General features: G+C 36.8%; 1 protein-coding gene across 1 annotated transcript in view; it reads right to left on the bottom strand.

Annotated features, from left to right (window-relative positions):
- Positions 1–2,079: 2,079 nt before the first annotated feature.
- DPY19L4 (dpy-19 like 4) overlaps positions 2,080–18,872 on the bottom strand; it is a 34,216-nt gene continuing 17,423 nt past the window's right edge. The window contains 6 exon segments of the mRNA XM_042786106.1: positions 2,080–7,313; positions 11,077–11,235; positions 12,240–12,372; positions 14,137–14,219; positions 16,650–16,706; positions 18,223–18,343. Coding sequence (XP_042642040.1) covers positions 7,149–7,313; positions 11,077–11,235; positions 12,240–12,372; positions 14,137–14,219; positions 16,650–16,706; positions 18,223–18,343 — 718 coding nt within the window. The 3' untranslated portion in view covers positions 2,080–7,148.

Here is an 18,872-nt window from a genome sequence, read left to right on the forward strand (position 1 = left end):
CTCTGACAGGAAACAACATAAAGAATAAACATACATTAAATAATATCCTTAGATATCTTCAGGATACCGTCAGCTTCTATTGCCAAAGAATCATAGTGAAGTTTATTTTTAGGAGCAAACCTTATCTGGTGAATTGAGGGCTGTGAATTGCAACCACTAAATCTAAGACTTGTTATTCTGAGGCCAAACTATCAGCAAGCACAACAGCCTGCCTCTGGCCCTCTCTCGCAGAGGGGCAAGTCCCTAGAATGCATCCAGCAGCTCAGACCACAGCTCAGGTGGGCCAAACTGGGAGGAAAAAAAAAAAAAAAAAAAGCACCAGTATTTATTCAGGTGTTAATAATGCAGAAGTAGATGTAAATTACACTGTTAGTCTGTTTCAGGAGTAAGTTTTCATGATGAAATGAAAACGAGACTTGATTTTAATGTACCTTTCTAAAATTGCATAAGCAGCTCAATCACCTCTGCAGCAGTGACTCTGTTGCTGGCCAGAGTTGAAGTTAGATCAGCCGAGGAGAGCGCACGCGCTCGGCGGAACACGACGCAGGGAGGAGCAAGCGGCTGCATCCTTGCCCGTCTTTTGTCAACTTTCTTCAGAGGGGAGAAGGGCTTAGGGCATCATTTTATATTCACCCTCATCTTACAGAACTTGCTGGTCTTTATTGCAAGAGTAAAAAAAAAAAAAAGTTAGTCTTCACAAGGTTTTGGTCTTTCTATAACCAGCCACTATAGTACCGTCAGGAGTCAAGGCCTGACAGCAGACATTACAGTTACAACTTTGAAACAAGAAAAAATTCCAAGGCATTATAAAGCTGCTCAAAATTCTGAAGGTAAACTCGTGTACTGCTGGTGTTATAACCTACCCAATAGTTCAGTATTACTCGATATTGCTTCATGTTTGTATATTCCATATATTTTATTCATAATGAGATGCACCACATCTCATTACTGTTAATAAAATCTATCACATTCTAAGAAATTGGAAAGCATATAGGAATTGCAGCATGCTCATCTGGGTCACAGCAAAAACTGGAAAATCTAGGAAACTAGGTCCTAGAAACAGATTACAGAGCTACCATTTAGGGTGGAAAAAACCCAAACCAACAATTTTATCCAACACCTCTCAAACATTGATTATAATCAGAAAATATATTTTATAGAGAGATCTATATACACATAAAATACATACACACATTCTTATATACACCTATTTATATTCACATATAAATTCTATTATAGATAACAGAGTATCAGATACTTCACAGCTGGTAACCATGGTCTCAGGTTTGGATAAAGACATGGAAGACTACACAAACACCCACATATACTTAATGGTGCCAGGAAGCTCCATTCCCCTTTTAGCTAAGCAATCACAAAGCCTGGGTGCGTAAAGAATTCATGGATAAACTTGAATACTTCAACACCAGTGTATTTCATGAGTGGTCTAAAAGGAAGCAGTCTGATGAATGTTCAAACTCAAAACCATTATAAATTAAAGGTGTAAATACATATTTTTTAGGTGCTATATCATCAATTTTTGGAGAAGCACTTCATAGGGTATTTCTACCATCTTCAGAATTTAACTAAAATTAGCTCAAGGTTTTCATATCATTAAATGGTCAATTATTACAAAGTAGTCTGCATTCAAAAGATTTCACTCCTACTAATAATATCTTATAAAATGATAGAAGGCTCCATTATATGTAAACATAATCTGTAAAAATTCAAGACAGGTGATACATTAGTTGGTTAGAAAAAAAAAAAATAAAAATCAGTAAGCATTCGGTGTTGCATAGCAATTTATTTCCGGGTGATACACTTGCCGTAGGAGGATCTTTAGGGAGAAAGTCAGAGTTCAGTAATTCCCTATGAAGCACCTCATATTTTGCTGTTCATCCCCACACCAGTGTGTCTCAACAGGCAGTCACAGTCAGCATGACATACGGAGCGAGCCTGAGCAGGCTGCTAATTCTCGAGAGTTACAAGAGTGTTTATGCTGCCCCATCAAGACAGATCTTTGAGCTGTGCCATACAGTCTTCACTTGACTGAAAATTGCAGATGCAAACAATACAACAGAATACAAAAATCATTTTATTACTGCAACAGAGAAAGGAGGTTTATTCATTATGAACTACATGTGTTTTGTGAAAGGGTAGCACACTTCTCAAAAGAAAGCATGAAACGGTTTGTGTCCCAAACATTCCATACTTTCTGGACTGGGCTTTTATTATAATTTTTTTTTTTTTCACAGAAAAAAGTTTGTCACAAGAGAAAAATATTTACTATGTATACATTATTTTGATAAAAAAAACTGTCCAAGACAACAAACAGGATAAAAGGAATTGGATTCCTTCGATTTGTTATTAAATAGCTGCACATAGATATATCCATATGCCATATACACTACTGCTAAATGTCACTGTTAACAAGTAAAGCACCACCAATAATTGTTCTGCATTACTGAAGTAACAAAGTTTGAAACTTTGAAAGGCATTAAACACCCACCTCTTTTCCATCAAATAAATAGGAAACCTTAAACATCACTTGAAAGGCAGAATTACATACATTTAACCGTGCTGAACTCAAAAACCCTGCCAGATTAATTACACACTTAAACATCTAGTTGAGGTACCAAATGATTAAGACCGTTAGGCATTGCTAGCTCTGCATTTGGCATAGAAAGAGTGCAGCAACATAATGGAGATATTTTCTTTCAGCTGTACTGATGAAGTAGAAATAATTACTAAAATAACACACACTGCATGTTTCAGAATTCTCACTTTTTTTTCCCCTCCAAAAAGTTAAGCTTTAAAAAAGAGTACCAAAAGCATGATTATACAGATTTATGTTGAGGTATTATTTCACATGAAATATTGCTTGTGTTGGAATAAACTCAACTTTTCTTTCATTTCAAATACCATAGCACTCTCTAATCCACCTGCCTGTCAGTATTTAGGAGATTTATAGATTCAGCCACCATTAGCAATAAAAGAAGTTATTCATCACACCTCCAAAACACAGCAGTAATAGAGACCTCTCTAAATCCACATACAACACACATGCCCACGCATTCACATCAACAGTCCAAACTTTCTCGTGTTAGATTTTTTGTTAAAAGATGGGTTATACGAAGTTAACAGCAGTCATTAAGAAGTGTTTCAGTGACAGCTTACAATCTCTACGACCTGATCTTGCAGCTCCTATTCATGTGAATTGCATGGGAAAGATGATGAAGGGTCACAAGATTTGGACATTTGCAGATGAGTTAGTGAAAATAAGGTGGTAAGAACAAGGTTTGGTCCCTAACCTTCTACTTTTCAGTAAACAGTAATGCTACCAGAGCAAGTAGTATGAACAATTTTCAATGCCTGTAAACCTTTTGGCCCTCTTTCTTCCATATTTGTGTATCTCCTCCTTACCCCCCCAATGGAAATTGTATGTAGGATTGTATTGTATTAAATTCTATGTCTATTTACTTTGGAAGAAATGAAAACAGTATTTTTAAAAATAATATGAATAGAAGCTTATGTTCTGAAATGCCTTTACTTAATTAGTCTCAAACATTTCCTGGCAAATCTATCAACTGAGTTCAAGTATGTGGTAATTCAGGAAGTGAAAGAATGGGGTTTTTTAAGATTAAGACAAAACTGTACATGTCAGTTTAGTTGTGGCTCGATTAAACTTTAATCCACAAGTCTAATGGTAACAGGTGAGTGCCTGAAAATACTATACTCAATTTATTATTTTGAGGTAATTTTTTTTGCATTTACTAAGATCAAGCATATCAGTAATTGGAAATGTGAAGGAGGAAACAGGCCAGCAAAATAGCAACACAAATTGCTATTCAAATTCTCATTCTCCCCAGTGAACAGCTGCTGGATGGCTGGCATACATCCTAGCTGCATCACTTACTACACGAGCATCCTCAGAGACTGGGGTGTTAAGACACAACGGAAGCTCTAGAAATCAAAGGGACAGGAATTTAAAACCCAAAAATTTTCCCAAAAAGAAACACAAATTGAGGAGTTTTTTTGTTTAATAAAAGCTCGCAAGGCACATGTTTCAACTGAATTGCAACATCTACAGCAAAACAGATCAAAGTTTGCAAAATGTTCCCCCCAGCCCTTTCAGGGAGTTAAACCCGCAACCTGGATAAAAACCAAGCTAGGGTTGTGTGTACAAGTCTGATGTAATTATGCCCTATTGCTGTCTTTCTAAGGAGTATCGTGAAACTTACTGTTTATTTTTCACAGAAGGTAGGAGATTAGAATAGACGATAATATTTTTGCTAATCCATAGCTGGCTAAGAAATTCAAGCTCATCATTTTCTTTGTCAGATATGATTCCTCCAGTCACTCATTTTAAAAATGATGCCTTTTTACTGGAATAACAGAAATGTTGCTCCCACATAAAAGGCTCCTTCTGTTACTTAAGGCTGCTGTGCCAGTGGTACTGCAACACAATTTTCTCTAATATAAAAAGCAAGGTAAAAACCTTAAATGATTCTCTTAAAGCAGAATCAATTGAAGTATCAAGAATACATCTTAAGAACTATGACAAAATTACTAATAACAACTATGTCACAGTTCAAATAAAGTTCAACATGTTTGTTTAAACATGTATAAAGGCCAATGTGCTACAAGATATTTTCCTTAGATGTACAGATGGCCTCATTTATGTTTTTCTTAAGATGTGTGCTCTACGTGTAAGTATTCAAACTATGTTCTATGTGGTAAGACATACATACAGCATTGTGGTAAAACACAACAGGCAGTCAAGGGTAGTTAAATATTGCATCTTGGCATGGCAGTCTAAGGCATGAAGCCGTAAACTAGGCGACTTCACCCACCCAAGTGCAGTTGTAACCTTGAAGTTTGCTGCCTGGAATGCCTTATTGCTGTTATGAAATGATATTCATGAATGATTAACTTCAGGCGAGTGAGTAACTGACACACAGACATGGAACTCCTTGACAGTGATTCAGACAAACTTAAATGGTATAAGAGACTTACTTCCAAATATTACATCTACATCCACACTAGCACATACAGAGATGGCTCCTGCAGGAGCTCAAGTTAATATGCTAGCCTCTGTTGTTATAAGGTAATTGGAAAGTCTGAAACAGTCCAGTGCAGTAAAACATATGCACCTGTGCATAAGCAAATAAATGCAGACTGCATTTGGCTAGATGCACATACACACTACCCTCAACACAATGACTCTTATCCCCAGAAAGGATATTTACGTTTAGCTTGTAACTCAGTTATACTGATAAATGTTTCTATCAGTGATCATATCCAGTATATTTGATGGATTTATCTGAACACTGGTTTCAAATAAAATGCATAATTTAACATCTTGTCAAGACTCATAGGCCTAAAAATATAACTGAAAGGAAAAGAACAGATTACAGACATGTTGACTTTTACAACAATAAAGCTTTTTTCTTTTAAATCACTCCAATAGTGATAATAGGTTTTAAAAAAATCTCAGCATTCCCTGTTAGTGTAAAGTAAGCTAATGTATCTGCATAGAGCAGATAAAAATCACACACATACACCAACATGCTGCAGTTTCTAATAATTTCAGCATTAGCTATCTGAATTTGCATTTTATCAACAAGTGTGGTAAGGATCGTTTTGCAGCTTTCATTTGCAGAATGATTTGCAGATTTTTCAGTTGAAAATTCATCCTATTATGACAAATCCTTCATTAAAGACATCTGGGCTCCAAAGTATCATTCCCCCACGCCTGATAGACCAGTCGCTGGGCCAGCTGTTAAACAAATCCATAACTGCAGGTAACTCCTAACAGGTGAATAATCTTTTCCAAAACTTACGCCCTGGCTTTTTGTCCAGCTACACCTGTGTAAGCAAAAGCTACTGTTACCTCTTATTGGTTTTTCCATTCACAACACCAGGATTAAACCCAGAGTTGGAATTAAAGCATCATTCATTCTCTTGGAAGTATATCAGCCAGCACCAAACAGGACGAACAGATAATTTGTTAAGAAAAATAGCTGTTGAGGCAAAGGGGGTCATATAAGGAAGACAAATTTTAGAGGGAAGCAAGATTGCAGAGTACTTTTCCAAATTTTCAGATCTCAGTGTAGTTGCATAATTGATATAGAAATAGCTATGAACAACTGTACCATTATTTATTAATGGTGGTGATTGTAGTGTTTTAAATTACAGTTATGACACTATCTCAAGATAACTACCACATAGTAAGTTGAATGAAATGAGTATCACCCATCCCTCGCCGTACTCACACATATATACCAGCACACACACACGGGGCGGGTGAAACAGAAGTGCAGAAGTCTCAGTAGCAAACCTAGTTGTCCTGCTACACTTGTCTAGAACCAAGTATGGCATACGGTTGTACACTGGCCTGTTCTGATGGCTGCTAAAACACACATACACGTTTAAACTTGAAAAAATTCTGAAGACAAGTTCTTTCCAAACTGAATATCTGACCTTGTCAACTCCTCCTGCTAGGTCTAGGTCCAAGCACTTCCACCAACACGTCCCTAACAATGTAGAGATCAGTGTCTCAATCTGTGGAAGTGTTGTTTAAATAAAATCATCCTTATTTGATTTATACAAACACTATACCTACACATAAGATGCATGAAAGTGTGTTTGATAAACACAGAAATGTTTACAGTGGAAGACAGGAAGAATTAAAACAACAACAACAAAAAAACCCCAAACACTTACTTGAAAAGACTCAAGATATCAATTGCTTTCTTGCTAGAAAATAAAAGCAGTATGACTTAAATGAGCTCTTTAAATAATTTTCCTGCATTTACTGAAGTCTATCCACACCAGCTCTCTAACACTAAAGTTAGAAATCTCATTTACATGAAGATTAAAATGATTCATAATGGGAAGAAAACTGAAAAAAAGTGGAAGACTGTCGTACTTTGTAGAGACTGTAAAATTGACAAATATTCCCGTTTCCTTCAAGGATGGTAATTGTCTATTGATCTGTAGTTCAAAGAATTCCAGTTTGGTAACATAAAGTTGTCAGTATGCTGCATGTGTGCACATGTATCTGCAAAAATACCTTCCTTGATCAAAAGGAACTTTTCCAACTGAATTTCATTCACAATCAGTCCTCAGAAAGAAGCTTGCATGCTTTTTCATGACTGGAAGGATATCACAGTGTTGATTCTATATACAAAGTAGGATCTATTCCAGTATACTCGAGTAAAATAATTCACATATGGAGAATAGTTCATTTTGATTTCATGACAAAATCGTCCATATTTTGAGTAGGCATAGCTGTCGCCTTCCTCACAAACCACCTGTAAGAAAAGAAGATCTAATTAAAAACTGAAGTGTTTACAGAATGTAATCCTGTACATTTAACTTACTCCTGTATTCTGTACATTTCATTTATGATAGATATTTAATTTCTATACTGTATGATTCCAACAAGCTGAAAACATTCCCCTATAATGTATTTAACCATGTAAAATAGCCTTTGTGAATTAATACCTCTGTCAGGAGAGCAGACATTAAAACCAGTATACTTTATTCATACAATAAAGAACACCTGCAGTGGAAATTATCCACATACCCCCTTTACCCAGTACTTCGAACCTGACCTGTACATAGTGTACCACCTATGTAGGGAAGGAAATTCTCAATTACCTTTTCCAGGCCAAGTAAGTCTGACATACCTAATAAAGACTGAAGACACACATACACGTATCACCCTATAAATCCCAACCAATTGCCTTGGAAGCAAAATCCTTGTGTGTTTTAGCATCTACTATCTGACAACCTTGAAGAAATCCCTTCCAAAGGTATTTCCCTGGAGCTACAGTCCTTCAGTAACAGACTGCTGGAAAACATCTGTCTTGCCCTATCAATAATCATATGCTCTCAGCCAGTGTCAGAAACAAGATATCGGATTAGGACTATAGGATGTAGTCCAAACTGGAAAGTAATACTTTCGTTCTTAAACACAGAAATTTGGAAAACACATCCATAGACCTGTCAACAGCATAACAGCCTGTCCACTATCTCACTTACTCTGGGAATAAGTAAATGCTGCAGTCTCCAACTACATGTGCACTAGCTGCCATTAGTTTGGAAAGCGTTGATAATCTTTCAATATGACTTAGACAATTTTTGTTAGCAAGCAAACTGAGTTTTGCTTCAAAGCTTCCTGAGACAACAGAGTGTTATCAACTTTCAGGAACAAACTATGCCAACTTTCTGAAAAAATACTTTATTCCCATTGGCCATTCCAATATTTGTTCTACAACTATCACTTTTAGCATCCAACCCAGTACGGACTCAGTCAGACAGGAAGTGTAAGTGATGATCATTACTTGCCAACCAATCTTTTTCTAAAAATACTGAGCACTCAGTTGTCTACATTTAAATGTATATACCAGTTGTTTTGTTACAGATTTAGATTATAGACATGCAGCAAAAATGTTTTTAACTGAAATTCTCATCATGAACCTTCTTTTCCTCTTCTTAATCTCTCCCCTATAAATAGGATAACCCTTGTCACTTCGACAGTCCTAATTACACAAAAATAGTAGATGACTGGTTTTGCATATTGACAGCGCTGTGTGTGGCATTTATCAAAGACAGTCTCCTCACATTGAAAACTATCTTTTGATGTATTCCCCCCCCCCCCCTTTTATTGAAATTATCACTGGAAGCAACAACCACTCTGAAATGTACTGGGAAGTGTTCCTTGGGATGAACTGCTGAATAATTGGGTGCTAGGAATTAAAAGAGAAAGAAATTTATTCTGATGGATGAAACAAATATTTAAAAACCTGACAGTAAAACTGTGCTGCTGAAGCTGAGGTCAGGATTATGGGCAAGAGAGAAGCATGAAGAAGCATGGAGATGAGAGATACAGGGGTATGAGGGAATGGAATCCTCAAATTGTGGTCAATTGTTCCAGCTGACATCCTAAGTGTGAAGAGGGAACAGGAACTTACTCATGCAAAAACAAATCTGAGAAGAAACTGAGAGATGACATCTGCTGATTATCAGTGATGATGGTTATTCATACACATACACTCTGTTATGGTACAGTATATTGGTTACAACATGGAATAATCACAGCATATGTGATTTTAGCAGCAAGGCAAAGAAAGAAAAAAGATGGATTTCAGCAATGGTATCCTGGTTTCGGCTGGGATAGAGTTAATTTTCTTCCTAGTAACTGGTACAGTGCTGTGTTTGGGATTTAGTGTGCGAATAATGTTAATAACACACTGATGTTCTAGTTGTTGCTAAGTAGTGCTTATCCTAAGTTAAGGACTTTTCATTTTCCCGTGCTCTGCCAGTGAGAAGGTGCACAAGAAGCTGGGAGGGAGCATGGCCAGGAGATCTGACCTGAACTGGCCAAGGGGATATTCTGTACCGTTGAACATCCTGCTCAGTATATCAAGTGCGGGGAGTAGGCCAAGGGAGGGGCTGATCACTGCTCAGGCATCCGTCAGTGAGTGGTGAAAGTAAATGCATTGTGCATCACTTGCCTTTTCTTGGGTTTTAATTCTCTTTGTTATATTCCTTTTCATTATTAATACTACTAATAATAATTGTAACAATTATTATATTTTATTATGGGTATTATTATGTTTTAGTCACTATTATTGTTAATATTTTAGTTTATTTTAGTTATTAAACTGCTCTTAACTCGTGAGTTTTACTTTTTTTTCCCAATTCCCCTCCCTATCCCACTGGAGAGAGGGGAAGAGTGAGTGAGCAGCTGTGTGGTGCTTAATTTCTAGCTGGGGTTGAACCACAACAGGTAAGGAAGTTAATAGAAAAACAGAGACAATATCCTCTGTGGATAAACTGGCTAGGAAACCTACAAATAAAACTGACACCGGTTGTAGATTCCTGGGGAAATTAAAGAGTAATCCCCTAAAAACATATCACCTCTCCAATTATTCCTCTAAATGAAAGCAACTACAGAAATTAAATGTTTGCATTACAAGTTCTTTTGAAATGTGTATCACTGAAAGCAGAGCTTATAAAACACCTAATACAGATGAACAGTTTGAATTTTTCTCCAAGAATGGAATGTAAGCCTATATACAAGAAACATATGTATTATATGTATTCTCCCCATCAAAAAAAGAAAAAAAAAAAAGGCATTCAAACCAAGGATTAACTTGGTATAGTTAATACACAATAGGCTGTAATGTCAAACAGATGCTCAAGTTCTTTCTCTTAGTCAGGAAACCAACTAAACGAAGCTAACATGTAATTGCCTAGAAGTAACTGGTGACTCGCTCCCTCCTGTTGACCCGAGAATAAGCAAGCAAACCCTAAGTGAGTTTAAGGCCACTCCTGCCTTTATAAAGTGAAAACTTTTGCTGGATTCCCAGAAAGCAGATGAACAAGTGGTAAAGAGATCACTTTATAAACCCCATCTCCTTTCCTACTTCAGCAGCAGGAGCAGCATTCAGAACAGACACAGCATGGCAATGACTCAAGTAGCATTCATGGGTATCTTCCTAACTCTACAGTTTATTCAATCAATCTTTCTACCAGCTGTGGCTTAAACTATCTGTTGGGGTGCTAACCCACCTGCAAGACAGAACCAAATAGACTTGTAATCTCATCAATACCAAGCAGGCTGTACTGAATTGAATGGCAGGCTGGTCCTCATCCCAGGCAGAGTTTTAGAAGAACTGAGTTTATTCATTTTAGAATTTCATCTTTAAAGCTAGTAACGAATGACCTCCGAGGCAGGGCTTCACTGCTTTTGTAATAACCACTTCAGGTGTTACAGTCTTAAACATCTATATATAGTTAAATGGTATTTAATGACTGGCAGAAAAGCAGCACAGTAGATACTAATGTATTAGGAGGGAATAGCGCAGTTAAAGAATAATATGGGGTAAGACTACAGGTGTATAAGAAACAGACAAACCGAAACTTAATTGATCACTTTTAAAGTTTAGCAGTCTTTGTCTACATGTCAATTACAATCAGAAAAATAAGATCAGCAGTATGAGAAAAGTTCTTTTTAAATGAATTATTTATGCATTCAAACATTCATTTTTTCTTACTGATACTTACATGACCATTAGCAATATCCAATAGATCTTTAACTCTACATCCTCTTACAGGTCCCACTTCATTGCAAATTGAATCTTCAATAACCAGAAAATTGGCTTTGTAAGATGTAAGTATCTTATAAATATCCTCTGCTGACCTCTTTGAATAAATCTGATAAATCTAGAAATTAAGACAACATGTTCATGCAATGCAAAAGTCAGTGATAAATTAAATACTTGGTGAGGGGGAACAACACTTATCCACAGTAACAAATTATATGTACACACCAAGCTATAAAAACTTTGGGTTTGAAATCTCCAAAACAGGTGAGGCAATGGCCAGCTGAATGGGAAGTATTTGTCTCTGCTGATGGCAAGTTCTCATCTTACATACTTTAAGTAGACTGAAAAGTCTTCAGAAATAGTATTTTGATATTTGTTTTTGTCCAGAGTGAAGCACTGATAATCTACTTGATACTCCCTCCCCTGTTAGCTAGACTATACCCTCCTTCCTTCTTATATATTCGATTTTTTTTTTTCCTTATTACATTTGGGTGAAGAGGAAGACAGTTCCTGTGAGTTGCTTTCCAAGTCAAGTATCTTGCTAGAGATTTTTATTTCCCTACTGTAATCCTGGAGTGTTCAAATACAGACTGAGAACTAATGTAGAATAGCAATTTTGATTTCTTTGCTAAGCAGTTACTGGGCAAGTCTGTTCTGCTTTGTGACTTCTTCCCTGATAAAATATGCAGAATAAAAATTGCTCACAGTCATTCAGAAATGGCAACCTGCCCAAAACTCAGTATGGTCACGCTGCTCAGTATGGAATCTTGTCCACGAGCTTATAGATTATGTATTGGTCTTATCTTGTTAACTTTCTTTACAAGATGTCATGTTGTTTTCTCACCTTAGACTCTAAACACTTTGGAGATAAGGCAGTATTTGGAATGCCCCTCACATGTAGTGGGAGTGGCACCAAACAAATAATTTGCATTGCCAGGTGGCCTGGGTGGCACAGAACAGTGATGCAAATGATAGTGTCAGAGGAATGTTACAAGGTCATCTTCTTTGGAGCATTAGCATTTACAGTACTCCCACACATCTGTCAGGCTCTTCAGTCTTACACGATGGAACAATCTATAAATCACTGATAGTACACACACATTTATGGAATTGGATACTCACATTTTCATTTCTTTTTAGAAGATCATCATCATTATATAAAGGCAAGCTTGACACCATCCATCCGGTACAAAGCTTAATCACACCCATTAACTGTGGGCTGCCTGCAAACACAGCAGCCACAGGAGCCTGTCGTCTGCAAAACCGACATTAACACACATATCTGAGTACTGGATACATTTCTCAAAACAACGCTTTTAATTTTATACACTGTGTGAATCTTTTAAGGTGCTACAGTATGAATCAGAGTAAATTAAGATATCAATGGTGTTAATGCTGCAGGGGCAGTAGTTTTCTTGCCAGGAAAACTTAGACCTGCAGCAATATGGAGTTTGCAAAGAAGGTCTCCTGCTGGGGCAAGGTCTGATGGCAGGATTCTCCTCCTCTCCTTGCAATCCACGGAGCATGATTCAGAGTGGTCTCCGAATGGATTTTTTGCTTTTTCTGAATGGTTGCTGACTTGTGACAAAACAAGCTTGAGAGGGACAGTAGGTAGAAGGAGAAACAACATGATGCTATCTTTTAAGGGAAACATTTGTGATTATTTTCATTTGATCACTAGAACCATGTATGTCATCATCTACAAATAAACAATGTCATGATACATAAAAATGTCTACAGTAATTACATTTCTGGGTTTGGTTTCATCTTTTGACTATTTGTATTCCTTCATTAGTGAAAGAAAATAGTCATTGTAACACTTTACTACAGACTTTGGGCAACTTTTCCTGCAGAGAAAATTCAAAATAAATTCACATTATCAGAGAGAACATTTTAAGAAAATATACTGTAATAATGACATTTAATTAAAATTCCAATATGGATATCTAAGTATATCCTTAAGAAAAAAGAGTCTTTATTTTCATTAAAAATATGAACAGCTGCTACAAATAAGAGTAGTCAAATTGCTCTTAGTTGAGTGAATCTCAATGCAATTCACCATGATTAATTATGTACTTGAAGTGTAATACATGCAGACTAATGTAAAAGCCATTAGATACTTGGCATTATTCCACTTGCTGCCTTGAAGAGCTGCAGCAGTGACAAACAACATACACTACTATTAACAGAAAGAAGAAATTGGCTGGAACAGCATAACTACCAGCCTTGTCTTTTCTGAAGATGAACAGGTTGACATTAAAGACTACAGAAATACAGAATATAATATTGTAAAAAAAAATAGAGTTAAAGGTAAGTAAGTTATCTGAACGCAGGAGATCTAATTTTCAGAAGTGCATGTTCCTAATGACATACTTCAAGCTTAGACCGAATGAGGCCAGAATCCAGTTCTGAAACTTCTGGTGAGAAGAAAAACGTATCTGTGAAAATAACCTGACTGTGCATTAGCTACATATATGGCTCAGTGTTAACTCCATCACACAGCTCAGCACTTGCTATGCCCTGCCTAGCCACATAAGAACCCTTCCAGCCTTCTGGTCAAAGGGGAATTTTGAATCGTACATGTTACACTGTATGTATATTGACTGTAGTCTCTAAATCCCCACGTTCAGGCATTTCATTTTATTGCTTCATGCACACAAAAATTTCAGTGTTTCTGTCCCTCATTGGCATTACAGTCAATATGAATCCTCTAATTTACTGAAAAGTTAGCCTATAAAGAACCAAGTAGTAAGATGTCAACCTTTATTTGGAAATTAGGTCTAGTAATGATATTAAACATGATTTACTTATGTGTTTCAGTATCTTCTTCTCTTGCAATCAACAATAAATTTCTGTTTCTCTCCATGGGAATAATATGTAACTTAAAATACTCTTCCCATACATGATGGATTGACTTAGCAGGAGAAAACTCAGATTAGTAGAGGTAGCTCCACAAAATCCTGAGATAAAAATACACCAACATAAACAGTAGAATAGAAATATAGGACTTCATACTTACTTTATCCATGTCATAAGTTCTACTGTATCAGGATCATAGAATTCTTGTAGTTCTGAAAGTTCTGTCATTATCCTAGGGAAAAACTGATGGAAACACGTTATTTTACTTACAGTTAAGAAAAAATAATCTATGGAGCATCTCACTGTATTAAGGCTTTAAGTAACACAACAGAAATTAGTTTCATCTGAGTTTTCCCTCCTGATTGGTATTTTTGTTCAAATATTTTGCAAAACACAGTTTATATTTACCCGACAGCAGGAGACCTTCTCCAAAATACGTATGTTAAACACAAGTTCTCACCTCTCTCTATTTTATTAGACTACTTATAATAATGAAAAAAAAAAAAAAAACACAGAAAAAACTATGTGGCAACAACATTCATCAACTTCAATTGGTCTTAAATGCACCAAAACCATAGTTCAGGTTTTCATATGCAAATGCATATAAATAAGGGCACTGAATCAAGAAGTTGATAAACCTCTCATGGTAATTCCGCTTGAGCTGGAGGGGTTGGACTGTTGTGACTTAATGGAAAGGAGCTATGCAAGTGAGACAGGAGATAAGCAATTTCCTAGAAGAGCATTATGTGGGTATCTGCCCTGGACTTTCCTCTGACTTTTACTTCAGTCACTGCAGTGAAGGGAAATAAACTGTACTGTATGAAGTAGGATATCTCAGTTTATGCTCTTGACAGACGTTTGGGGAAAAGGAGGTATTCTGAGATGTCAGACAGAATGCCAACTCCTTCAGACCAGCCCAGGTTTCAAGCCTGCACCATGGCTTCCCTATCCTGTCAGATCTGAGGGGTGAAGGAGCAACAGGTCCTTTATTAAGAGAGAGAGATTTATCAGTCCTTGAGCCATTTTGAGTGTTTATCTGAAAAAGGCATGTCTAGAAGCTGGCCAGCCTTGAGAGGTTGGAGCATGTTCATACTGTTGTAAATGCTAAGTGAAAGCTACTGGATGCCAGCTCTTTTTGAAAAGGATAGTTTACAAATTATGCCAGACTAAAGGGACAACTTACTTTGAGACAGCCACAGTGGACAGACAGCTGGAAGCAGAAGCCTGCTTTTAACTGAAGAGCTTCCACCCCCATTACCTGGACAATTCAGCTGTCAAGGGACAGTAGGTTACAACCAGACATGTTAGGATAGCACAAGGACAACTGCCACGTGTTCATATCAGGGCTGAAAGCTAGAGCAGTGTTGTTATACATCTACCTGAACTGTCCCCAGGACAACAGACAGACAGAAAGAGGAACCGTTATTGACATCCCAAGGAGAACCAGTTTCACTTACCAATCCGAATCCTTAGAAAAATCTAGTTATATGAGGGACTACAGCAGACTGAGTCAGAAGGAAGCCAAGCAGAAGGATGCTGAGCTGTACATGCAGCCACTCACAGCCACAGTAACAGATAAAGTGCCTCAAGGCATCTACACTGTTCCGTTACTGTTAATCAAAGTTTCCAAGCTCAGGGATGAGTTATGAACCTGGAGAGCAAACTGTTCACCACTGCTTAAAAACAAAAGCTGGATCTGCAATGGATGAAGCCCTCTAGAGTTCAAACCCCCACACTACTTTTATTAAAAGGTAATCTGGAAATTACTATTTGGTCAACTAAAACAGTCTCCTCTATCGTACCAGATTTCATAACTCTTTCGAGCAACTGTAGTTTTTTTTTCAGAAGAATGTCGATTGCTCTGGCAGAAACGTGTAAAAAGTCAGATTACATCAAAACCAGAATTTCTATTATAAGATAGAAGTTGCAAAATCTGTTAAAATATTATTGGTCAAGACTGGCTTTTCTATTTGAATTGTTATAAAAACTACCGAAACTAACTATTTTGAAGCTATCTCGTTGTAGCAGAGAGCTACACTTTATGGGATATTTCCCATATTTTTTCCACTTCCAGAAGTTTAAAAAATAATTTCCAAATACTCTTCCTTCCAGTTGGTCTGTGACTTGCAATAAAGAGCTAAGTATTTTAAACATGGAAACACCTGTAGCTTTTCCTCCCTTGTACTGTTATATACATACCTCTGCACAGAGGAATTAACTCCTTCAGAATTCGATGGAAGCTTTTCAAACAGATTATTTGCATTAGGCCTCCCATAACTTTCCTTCCATCTAACCTCACTCCCTCTCTCTAAAACCAAGATAGGAACAACAGTTTTCAATATCCTGAGTTTTTATTTAGCAGCATTTTCTTCACTGAGTCAGTTTATACACTGAAAACATAATAGCTGAATGTAACAAAGTCTTCATGTAAATTTAAATACTTCTTAATTGCAATAAGTGATCATTAACAAATTAAATTGTCAAATACCTCATACTGAAAAATGTAAACAGTTTTGTTTAAAAAACAAAACAAAACATATTTTCTATGGATGACAGCTTTTATTTCACTATATATATCTCGTTTCACCAAGTACATTTCATCATATTTGCTCATCATTTTGATTCATATTGTGCCTACATACAAAATAAAAACCACAAAGATAGTTTTCTTACCTCTTTCCACAAGCTGAATCCAATTATTGTGGGAACTGCCATACTTAGAATAAGAGCCTAGAAAATATAAGAATACAATTCTTCTTGTTAGAAGAAATGGCATATGCACCGTTCTCCGTTCTCTGCTCTCCGGCCCCGGACTATCTGTTGATTCTCCTCATATCGCAGGCTACAGCTCTGCCTGAAACCTTAGAGTGACAGGAGATGAAACTTTCCAGTTTTCTACCAGGCGAAAAAACTCTCAGCAAACAAGAATTTGCCTAATTTAGCATGAAAGAACTTATTTTGACCCATGATAACTTTACCATCAATATTAGAGATAGTTCATTACTACCCAAGTAACAATGGTGCAACGTACATATGACGCAGGGAACAGAAGAAAAGCAAACATCTCACATAAAAATGCAATTAAATAATTTGAAAAAAGAAAAAAGTATGAAAGAAGCCTATCAAACCTCTGATCGTGTTGATGCTTTTGTTCAGATTAACAATGTTGTCATGCAAAACCCAGAAACACATTCTTCAGCACACCATCATTTTAGCTGATACAATTTTTGCTTTGCAAAAAAGGAGAAAATAGCTCACATGGTGCAGGAAACATTTGGTAAGGAAGGCACACTAGGCATTCTCTTGATAATAAGCTATTCACACATCTACTGTTAACAGTAAAAAAGCAGGTCTATATAGCAGAAAGCATGAGGTATATAAAAGAATGTGTTTACATGAACATATTGTTACTCCTTGACTGGAAGAACACTGCCAATGTTTCTGATGTAACAGTGTATGGCATTTTCACAAGTGACACAGGGAGTCTCTGTCTAAGTATAAAATTATTTATTCCTGTAAGCCTCTCAAAATTAAAGTAAGTAATATCCTATCCTTATTTTATTAATAAAACAAATGCACAAAGCTGTTAAAAATTGCACAAAGCAAATGTCTGCATATTAAGAGTAAAGATAGGGTTGGAAGTGGGGGAGTTGTCTGCACTATGGCACAAGCTCATCAATTGCAACACTTCTCTACAATGGCCACAACATGAACAAATCTTATGCAAAGTAGTTCCACTTAACATTTCTTATGAAGCAGCTTTACTCTCAGCAATTAAACACACCTAACTACTGTATTTTTTAGGCTTGCCACCTAGTGAAACAAGGCTTATATTGATGCTTGCCTGCATGCCTGTACTTTTTGCCTGTACTTTTTCTTCTGCACTCCTACTAAAAAGCATGTGACCTTCTTAGCCAATCTCACCTAAATATGACAGAGAGCTTGATGTCTCAAAGATTTGTTAAAAGAAATTGAACAGATGAATGAAGGAGAGAGATGGAGACCGCTCTGCTTCTTATGAGGAATGACTGTAGTGTGAATACAGCTTTATCACCAGGTACCAGAGAACGTGTGGAGCATGATATTAAGAACAAAAGACACAGAAAAAGCAGACTACATGAGATCCACTGCTCACAGAACTACATGTTCTTTTAATGGGTTCTTCTACAAGTCTTAGGTAATAATTGTTTGAAAAGTTATATGCTTGCTAGCTATAACTCCCAAGACATCAGCAACAGCAACTCACCAGCAATATTGGGTGCACAGCTTTCAGTCGAAGCCACTTAAAGAGTGTCATCCAAAGTTCAGGAGAGCACACACCAAACGCAGCAAGCATGCAAACATAAGGTGTCCATAGATATTTCATTCTGAAAAACATTGAAATAACTTAGTTGGGACTCTGCACATGCCTCTGTATTCAAGCTATTTATAAAAACATTAAGATTTTTTTCATAGGTCAAAGACAGTCCGGATGTTCAAGCAATCTGAGATCAAACTTGATGACACTGTAGGGTAAACCAAGGAAATCTCTAGCAGAAGAGCAGGCACCTGATTATCTGCTGCAAGATGTAGGAGCAAGATCCAAGGTAAAAGATGACAAAATCCTTCACAGTGTTCAGGGGAGGATGAAAGAAAAACAAGGAGACTAGTAAAATCACTTGGCTGTTGAGGTTTTCTAGCCAAGCAAGGATAATAAGCAGTTATTCAGCAAAGCTGTACAGACACTGTACTATAAGGGAGTTCCTGAAGAAAGGAAAGGAAAATATTTAATAAACAATTTATGATTTTCTAGTATTGTCTGCCTCTTAAGGATAGACAAGTCAAAACAACTACACGGTAACACAACAGCCTGCTCACTTTAAGAAATTGTGACTATTCAGATTTTAGGACAAGGAG

Source organism: Tyto alba, unplaced genomic scaffold (assembly GCF_018691265.1).
Source record: "Tyto alba isolate M040663 unplaced genomic scaffold, T.alba_DEE_v4.0 Super-Scaffold_9, whole genome shotgun sequence".
In the NCBI taxonomy this organism is placed as follows: Eukaryota; Metazoa; Chordata; class Aves; order Strigiformes; family Tytonidae; genus Tyto; species Tyto alba.